The sequence below is a fragment of the Gymnoscopelus braueri genome (assembly GCF_963280865.1).
Source record: "Gymnoscopelus braueri genome assembly, chromosome: 13".
NCBI classification, from domain to species: Eukaryota; Metazoa; Chordata; class Actinopteri; order Myctophiformes; family Myctophidae; genus Gymnoscopelus; species Gymnoscopelus braueri.
Window position 1 is genome coordinate 1,137,501 of NC_137615.1, and position 10,000 is coordinate 1,147,500.

Sequence of the window (10,000 nt, forward strand, 5' to 3'; positions counted from 1 at the left end):
ACAATGAAATGTGTCACTGTGAGAGATGAAGGACGGTGAGAAGTTTTAAAATCAAAGTTTTTTCACGTTCTTGGCAGAATTGGTAATTGGAAATAATTACATTCTTTATGTTCTTGGCAGGGAATGAGTTAAATGACGCTCGTTTTCAGACGTCAGATTTGTCAACACAATCAATGTGACTTTGACCTTTGCCCTACGGCTAGATTTAAGGCAAAAAAATGCACAGTTTTTTTTACTCTCCATTGATAAATGAGACATTAAGACTAAAGGGACAACACAGACATCACAGACAGACAGACAGACAGACAGGTACATTTGGCAGTAACATTGTATCCTCCCAGAGGTGACTGATGTCCCTCCACCGTGTCGAACCCGGCGGACACTAGGACCACGTCTGGACCGAACTGCTGGGCGATGGGCATCACTACCGTCCTGCACACACACACACACACACACACACACACACACACACACACACACACACACACACACACACACACACACACACACACACACACACACACACACACACACAGTTAATAAAAACCTTTGAATAATAACATTTAAAGTATTTCATTTCTCATTATTTCTCATTTAAATGAAAGTGATTTTGTAGTTTCTATGATTCTATGATTTTTCAAGGTTAGTGAAAACGCTCTGAATCTAGAGATGCTGTACTGTACTGTACTATACTATACTATACTATACTATACTATACTATACTATACTATACTGTGCTGTGCTGTGCTGTACTGTACTGTACTGTACTGTACTGTACTGTACTGTACTGTACTGTACTGTACTGTACTGTACTATACTATACTATACTATACTATACTAGCTACAGATGATGTTTAACTCTGGTAGTTAATGAGTTAAAAACTACAGCAGATTAAAAACAGACAAAAAGCAACACAAGCTGAACAGGTTGTCTGTCTATCCGTTAGTTTGACTTTCATTAAGAAGACATAATCATCACAATATCAGCCTTTCTCTTGATCATCCATCCATCGGCATTAAAACATAGTACGTATGCGTGTGTGTGTGTGTGTGTGTGTGTGTGTGTGTGTGTGTGTGTGTGTGTGTGTGTGTGTGTGTGTGTGTGTGTGTGTGTGTGTGTGTGTGTGTGTGTGTGTGTGTGGTGTTACCTGAAGGCTGTGAGGTACTCCACGTCACCCATAGGGGGCTCCATTCCTCCTGTCCATGCTATGTTGACGTTAAAACCAACGCCTGGACCCGCCCCCACCTGGAGACACACACACGCACGCACACACACACATGCATGTACACGCACGCGCGCACACACATGCATGTACATGCATGTACACGCACGCGCGCACACACCCACACACACACGTTTATTTTAGAAGACAGTTATTAGAACAGTAAAAAAATTAAAATAAGTTCTCCTTAAAGGACGACTTCACCCATTTTTAACCTGTCTTCATATAAAAGGTTATTTGCATATACAGTGTATCCCCATAATCAAATACAGACATTATTACAGATTGAACAATAGTCTTTCTGCTGGTAAAAGAAAAACAGGACCTGTTTCTGTAAAGGAAGCCAATTTGACCTCTTAATTTTTTGATTAGGTTAGGTGATCCACATGAATCTTAAATGAGAGTTTGGCATCTAGCCAAATGCAGAGGTATTTATAAGATGTGACCAGCTCAATTTGTTCACCTTTAAGAGTGTAAATACCAGTAAAGGGATTTATATTTTGAGACCTAGTAAATACCATGCATTTTGTTTTGTTGGAGTTTAAAACAAGCTTAAGGTTAATTAGAGCCCATTGAAACCTATTGAAGGTAGTCTGCAAATTTGCAGTGGCCACTTCCAGCGTTGGGGCAATACTGTATAAAATGGTGTCGTCTGCATAATAATGGAGAGGTGCGGAGAGGGGAGTGCAATATTATTAACATAAAGAGTGAATAAAAGGGGGCCCAAAATTTAACCCTGAGGGACACCTTTACCAATTGACAAAGAACTGGATTTAAAACCATCAGCAACAACAGCTTGAGTTCTACCCGTTAGATAGTTGGAAAACCATCTGACCGAGAGATCATCCAAGCCAATGGAGGCTAGCTTTTGTAATAAAATATAATGGTCCACAGTATCAAACGCTTTAGAAAGATCAATAGAAATAGCAGCACAGTGATGGTGGTTATCTAGACCAGCTAGTATGTTATTTGTGACAAGCTGTCACCGTAATATGTCCTGGTCTGAACCCTGACTGTTGAGGTTGGAGTATGTTCCTGCATGCTCAGGAATGTACGTAACTGTGAACTGACTAGGGATTCAAGGATCTTGGCTAAACAGCACAATTTTGATATTAATTATTTAAATCCGACTGATCACCACCTTTATGAAGTGGAATAACTTGTGCATCTTTCCATACTGCAGGAAGTGAGCCTGAGGTAAATGATGAATTAAAAATATGGACAAGTGGTGCAGCAATTATATATGCACTAAGATGCAGTAGATACGGGTTAAGGTCATCTGCACCCTTAGACTTCTTAGTGCATATTTGTGAAAGTGCGGTTAAAACCTCTGAGTGTGTTACTGGTCTAAATGAAAAGCATGACGGGGACAAGTTGAGTAAGTTGTCAGTGACTGAATCCCCCTCCTGATCTGATGGCGATTGACTGACAGACTGCCTGTCAAATAGATGGCCAGATAATATAAAATGATTGTTAAAAGCATCACAAATACCTAATTTATTTAGAACAACCCCACTTTCACTGCTAATCTGCGATGGGAGAGAGGAGGCAGGCCTAGCTTTTAGTGATTTTACAACCTTCCAGAAACTAGCCGCATTACCTTGTGTCTTGGTGAAACTAGATAAATAAAAATCAGATTTAGCCTTTCTGACCATACTGATACCTTTATTTCGCAGTAATCTAAAAGATAACCAGTCTGCTGGTTCCCCAGAACTTCTGGCCTTTGACCAGGCCACATCTCTGTGGCGGAGAGCCTCTTTGAGATCCGCTGAAAACCAGGGACTTGATCGATTTTTTACTCTAAAATTCTTATAGGGGGCATGTTTCTCAGTAACAGCATTAAAAATAGTAAGAAATAGATTAAGAGCTAGGTCAGGGTCTTGAGTTGAAATGACCCTGTCCAAATTATATGAAGATAGGTTGAAAATCAGTGAAGTCGTCCTTTAACACTATGTGACTGTATGTATATTTTCCCTCATGTGAACAGGAGCACGATGTCTACACTTTAGTAAAAAATAAACAATATACGTTTACTACTAACAGAAACACAGAGGGGTTTAAGGTGTTATAAAGCCTATACCTATTGTGTAAAATACACTTTTAGGCCAGAATATAAAACCAACAAGTGTCTTTGTTCATGATATCTTTACTACTGTGTGTGTGTGTGTGTGTGTGTGTGTGTGTGTGTGTGTGTGTGTGTGTGTGTGTGTGTGTGTGTGTGTGTGTGTGTGTGCGTGTGTGTGCGCACGCGTGTGTGCGTGTGCGTGCGTGTGTGTGTGTGTGCGTGCGTGCTGTATGTGTGTGTGTGCGTGTGTGTGTGTGTGCGCATGTGTGCGTGTGTGTGTGTGTGTGCGTGTGTGTGTGTGACCTCCTCAGGCGCTCCGCTGCCAGGGAAGAAGTTTCCGTCGTCATAGCGATGCAGTGACATGTACAGGACAGAGGGGTCGCTGTAGAAGGCCTGCTGGGTGCCGTTGCCATGGTGAATGTCCTAACAAATACAATTCAAAACTTTGTTGTTGGTGAAACACGTTTAACAACAACCATCATTATGGATGAGTTACAGATATGAACTCACACTGTGTGTGTGTGTGTGTGTGTGTGTGTGTGTGTGTGTGTGTGTGTGTGTGTGTGTGTGTGTGTGTGTGTGTGTGTGTGTGTGTGTGTGTGTGTGTGTGTGTGTGTGCGTGTTTACACACAGATAAAACATGTGACAGCATGGGTCAGGGTTCACTAGGAGTAAAGGGGTCATAAAGGTCAGGGGTCATAAAGGTGGGTCTTAACCCATTAAGACTGAGAACTCATCTGTGTCATTTCAGCCGTAACCATTATTTTACACTTTGGGCTATAATTCAAAAATAGCAGATCTACAAGCTCGTAGATCTGCTATTTCCTGAAAAAAGATTTGTGCAAATCTTTAAATACATTTTTGAAACAACATTTTTAACTCAAATCTTTGCTTCTGGAGGGGTCCCTGGGGGGGTCTCTGGAACAAAATATTTGACAAATGTTTGCTTTAAAAAAAAACATATTCAAAGATTTGCAAAAATTGTCAACATTAAAAAAAATAGCAGATCTACAAGCTCACAGCGCGGCACCTATGACCTTGTAGATTTGCTATTTTTGCATAGCCAAATAAATCTAAAATGACAGAGATGCTTTACCGGTCTTAAAGGGTTAAGTGAGGATTTTAAAACATCTCTGGACAACAGTTACATAACAGTGATTACAACAACAGACATGTGTGTGTGTGTGTGTGTGTGTGTGTGTGTGTGTGTGTGTGTGTGTGTGTGTGTGTGTGTGTGTGTGTGTGTGTGTGTGTGTGTGTGTGTGTGTGTGTGTGTGTGTGTACTCACCCAGTCTAATACGAGGATTTTCCCGACTCCCAGTTTCTGTTGCAGCAGTTTGGCACTGATGGCAACCGAGTTAAAAAAACAAAAACCCCTGCAAACACACACACACACACACACACACACACACACACACACACACACACACACACACACACACACACACACACACACACACACACACACACACACACACACACACACACACACACACACACACACACACACACGCCTATGTTTTCATTCCCACTAACAACATTTCTCCACAGAACACTAACACCATTTCTCCCAGAGAACATGGATGGTTTTGGTTAAAAGCCCACTTGTTTCTATGATGAAAGAACAAGTTAAAATGTTACTAACTTTACGTGGTTTTGTCGGCTTCGAGGACACTATTGTTAACTCTACTATGGTAGAGGTGAGTGTGTTAACTCTACTATGGTAGAGGTGAGTGCAGTGTTAACTCTACTATGGTAGAGGTGAGTGCAGTGTTAACTCTACTATGGTAGAGGAGAGTGTGTTAACTCTACTATGGTAGAAGTGAGTGTGTTAACTCTACTATGGTAGAGGTGAGTGTGTTAACTCTACTATGGTAGAGGTGAGTGTGTTAACTCTACTATGGTAGAGGTGAGTGTGTTAACTCTACTATGGTAGAGGAGAGTGTGTTAACTCTACTATGGTAGAGGTGAGTGTGTTAACTCTACTATGGTAGAGGTGAGTGTTAACTCTACTATGGTAGAGGAGAGTGTGTTAACTCTACTATGGTAGAGGAGAGTGTTAACTCTACTATGGTAGAGGTGAGTGTGTTAACTCTACTATGGTAGAGGAGAGTGTGTTAACTCTACTATGGTAGAGGTGAGTGTGTTAACTCTACTATGGTAGAGGTGAGTGTGTTAACTCTACTATGGTAGAGGTGAGTGAGGACACTATTGTTAACTCTACTATGGTAGAGGTGAGTGTGTTAACTCTACTATGGTAGAGGTGAGGACACTATTGTTAACTCTACTATGGTAGAGGTGAGTGTTAACTCTACTATGGTAGAGGAGAGTGTGTTAACTCTACTATGGTAGAGGAGAGTGTTAACTCTACTATGGTAGAGGTGAGTGTGTTAACTCTACTATGGTAGAGGAGAGTGTGTTAACTCTACTATGGTAGAGGTGAGTGAGGACACTATTGTTAACTCTACTATGGTAGAGGTGAGTGTGTTAACTCTACTATGGTAGAGGTGAGTGTGTTAACTCTACTATGGTAGAGGTGAGTGTGTTAACTCTACTATGGTAGAGGTGAGTGTGTTAACTCTACTATGGTAGAGGAGAGTGTGTTAACTCTACTATGGTAGAGGTGAGTGTGTTAACTCTACTATGGTAGAGGTGAGTGTGTTAACTCTACTATGGTAGAGGTGAGTGTGTTAACTCTACTATGGTAGAGGTGAGTGTGTTAACTCTACTATGGTAGAGGTGAGTGAGGACACTATTGTTAACTCTACTATGGTAGAGGTGAGTGTGTTAACTCTACTATGGTAGAGGTGAGTGCAGTGACGCAGCCAGAACGCTAGTATAGGCTGGGCCTAGGCAGGAGCGGGTGGGCACGCATGCACAACCGCAATTTAAAAAATGCGATTTAGGGCGTTTTGGGGCGTTTCTTTGTTACTTTATTTCGGTTTTAGGGTTAGGGTAAGGGTTAGGTTAGGTTTATGTTATTCAATTCTTATTTTTGCCTGATTTTACCGATTTATTATCAAAAAATAATTATATATATATATATCATTTTTTTTAATCCAAAAATTATTCATTTTTGGCTAAATGGATTGGGTGGGCCAGCTGTCTATGTGGGCCCACCCAGGCCCACCCAGGCCCACCCAGGCCCACCCATGGCTGCGCCCCTGGGTGAGTGCCACAGGTTGTAATTTCTGTTTGTAGTTTAGTGTTTCTTGGTTCTTTGGTTTCTTGATTGTTGGTTAGTTCTTCACAGGGAAAGGCACCACCAGTCCCAGTGTTTTTGTCTCATTTACCTCATGTTGTCACTGGACCTGATGTCTGTCATGGTAGCAGATGTTTTGTATGTCTGTCTTGTACATATTTCTACCCATGATGCTTTGCTTCATACTCACATGGCGGTGGACTCTTCAGCGTGATGACCTGGAGGACGAACCACCGCAAAGCCATTCTGGAGCGCACACACACACACACACACACACACACACACACACACACACACACACACACACACACACACACACACACACACACACACACACACACACACACACACACACACACACACACACACACACACACACACACACACGTGAGCAAACAGCAGCAGCAGCACGGGAGGCAATGCTCTACACACTTTGAATTGGGCTTATAGTTAATATTATAATATTATAGTTAATATACGGTCTTCTCTGGGCCACTCACACAGCTACCCTGTGTGTCTACAAACAGTTTAACGTGCGATCTTAAGGTATCTAGCGAGGTCTGTGCCGACGTGAAAAAAACTAAAAAACAACAATAAATCGCTGGCACTGGTGAGTACATTATGATATTAAACTCTGGCGTGGAATGTGTTAAACAGCAGCAGAAAACCATCCTGGACCTGGTGCTTGAGGTGAAACAGCTAAAGCTACAGAATGTTTTTTCCAGCTGTCTGGATATGAATTTAACTATGTAAACATAAATAATAAGGTGGCGGAGGAGTAGCAGCTGTGTATGTGGATAGTAATTTGAACTATAAGGTGGTAGAAAACATGACTAAATTCTTGAATTATATCATGAATGATAAACACAGTGAATTATATCATAATGATAAACACAGTGAATGATATCATAATGATAAACACAGTGAATTATATCATAATGATAAACACAGTGAATTATATCATAATGATAAACACAGTGAATTATATCATAATGATAAACACAGTGAATTATATCATGATGATAAACACAGTGAATTATATCATAATGATAAACACAGTGAATTATATCATGAATGATAAACACAGTGAATTATATCATGAATGATAAACACAGTGAATTATATCATAATGATAAACACAGTGAATTATATCATGAATGATAAACACAGTGAATTATATCATGATGATAAACACAGTGTAATTATATCATAATGATAAACACAGTGAATTATATCATAATGATAAACACAGTGAATTATATCATGATGATAAACACAGTGAATTATATCATAATGATAAACACAGTGAATTATATCATAATGATAAACACAGTGAATTATATCATGATGATAAACACAGTGAATTATATCATGATGATAAACACAGTGTAATTATATCATGAATGATAAACACAGTGAATTATATCATAATGATAAACACAGTGAATTATATCATGATGATAAACACAGTGTAATTATATCATGATGATAAACACAGTGAATTATATCATAATGATAAACACAGTGAATTATATCATAATGATAAACACAGTGAATTATATCATGATGATAAACACAGTGTAATTATATCATGATGATAAACACAGTGAATTATATCATAATGATAAACACAGTGAATTATATCATAATGATAAACACAGTGAATTATATCATGATGATAAACACAGTGTAATTATATCATGATGATAAACACAGTGAATTATATCATAATGATAAACACAGTGAATTATATCATAATGATAAACACAGTGTAATTATAGCATAATGATAAACACAGTAATTATATCATGAATGATAATTATATCATAATGATAAACACAGTAATTATATCATAATGATAAACACAGTAATTATATCATAATGATAAACACAGTGAATTATATCATAATGATAAACACAGTGAATTATATCATAATGATAAACACAGTGAATTATATCATAATGATAAACACAGTGAATTATATCATGAATGATAAACACAGTGAATTATATCATAATGATAAACACAGTGAATTATATCATAATGATAAACACAGTGAATTATATCATGATGATAAACACAGTGAATTATATCATAATGATAAACACAGTAATTATATCATAATGATAAACACAGTGAATTATATCATAATGATAAACACAGTGAATTATATCATAATGATAAACACAGTGAATTATATCATAATGATAAACACAGTGAATTATATCATGAATGATAAACACAGTGAATTATATCATGAATGATAAACACAGTGAATTATATCATAATGATAAACACAGTTAATTATATCATAATGATAAACACAGTGTAATTATATCATAATGATAAACACAGTGAATTATATCATAATGATAAACACAGTTAATTATATCATAATGATAAACACAGTGTAATTATATCATAATGATAAACACAGTGAACAAAGGCAGTCGAGAGTCCACCAACATTTTCCGTCATAGTTTTAGTCGACGAAATCAAGGTGTATATTGTGTAGTGTGTGCATATAAAGCATTGTCTGTTGGGTGTGTAGTTGTGTGTTGTGTGTGTAGTTACCTTCAGTTCTCCAGAGGCCACTTTGAAGGTCAGCTCGATGACACATCCTACAGCCATCCTGACCGAGGCCGAAGAATGGATCTCATTCCACACTGTGTCACTGTCTACCTACATAAACAATACATTATACACACAATGTTACACACTCTACATACACAATACATTATACACACAATGTTACACACTCTACATACACAATACATTATATACACACTGTTACACACCCTACATACACACACTGTTACACACTCTACATACACAATACATTATATACACACTGTTACACACCCTACATACACACACTGTTACACACTCTACATACACAATACATTATATACACACTGTTACACACTCTACATACACAATACATTATATACACAATGTTACACACTCTACATACACAATACATTATATACACACTGTTACACACCCTACATACACAATACATTATATACAAACTGTTACACACTCTACATACACAATACATTATATACACACTGTTACACACCCTACATACACACACTGTTACACACTCTACATACACAATACATTATATACACACTGTTACACACCCTACATACACACACTGTTACACACTCTACATACACAATACACTATGTACACACTGTTATCTCATTCAGTGCCAATGACGTCACCGACGTACACACTGACACTGACTTACTGACTCCACAGCTCATAGGATCCTTCCTTCTATCATGTTACTTTACCTTCAGTTTGTGCCTCAGTTGCCTTTGTTAGAGTTTATTATTTAATAAACATACTTTCCGTTGGTCTCCCTCCCTCGTTATTTGTCGAGCCAGCCATGACACATGTGGGCTCGTCCCAAAGGTGAGTATTGTTAAAGTTAAGTTAAAGTTAGGGGAACGTCCCCCCTAACTGCAGTATTGTTTTCAGTATTGTTTACGCTCCTACCG

At 38.3% G+C, this 10,000-nt stretch overlaps 1 protein-coding gene across 1 annotated transcript in view; it reads right to left on the reverse strand.

The window, feature by feature from the left end:
• Window positions 1-10,000, reverse strand: part of hdac5 (histone deacetylase 5) — a 66,117-nt gene that overhangs the window by 17,740 nt on the left and 38,377 nt on the right. The window contains 6 exon segments of the mRNA XM_080447068.1: window positions 314-432; window positions 1,149-1,246; window positions 3,592-3,711; window positions 4,577-4,664; window positions 6,681-6,736; window positions 9,066-9,173. Coding sequence (XP_080303194.1) covers window positions 314-432; window positions 1,149-1,246; window positions 3,592-3,711; window positions 4,577-4,664; window positions 6,681-6,736; window positions 9,066-9,173 — 589 coding nt within the window.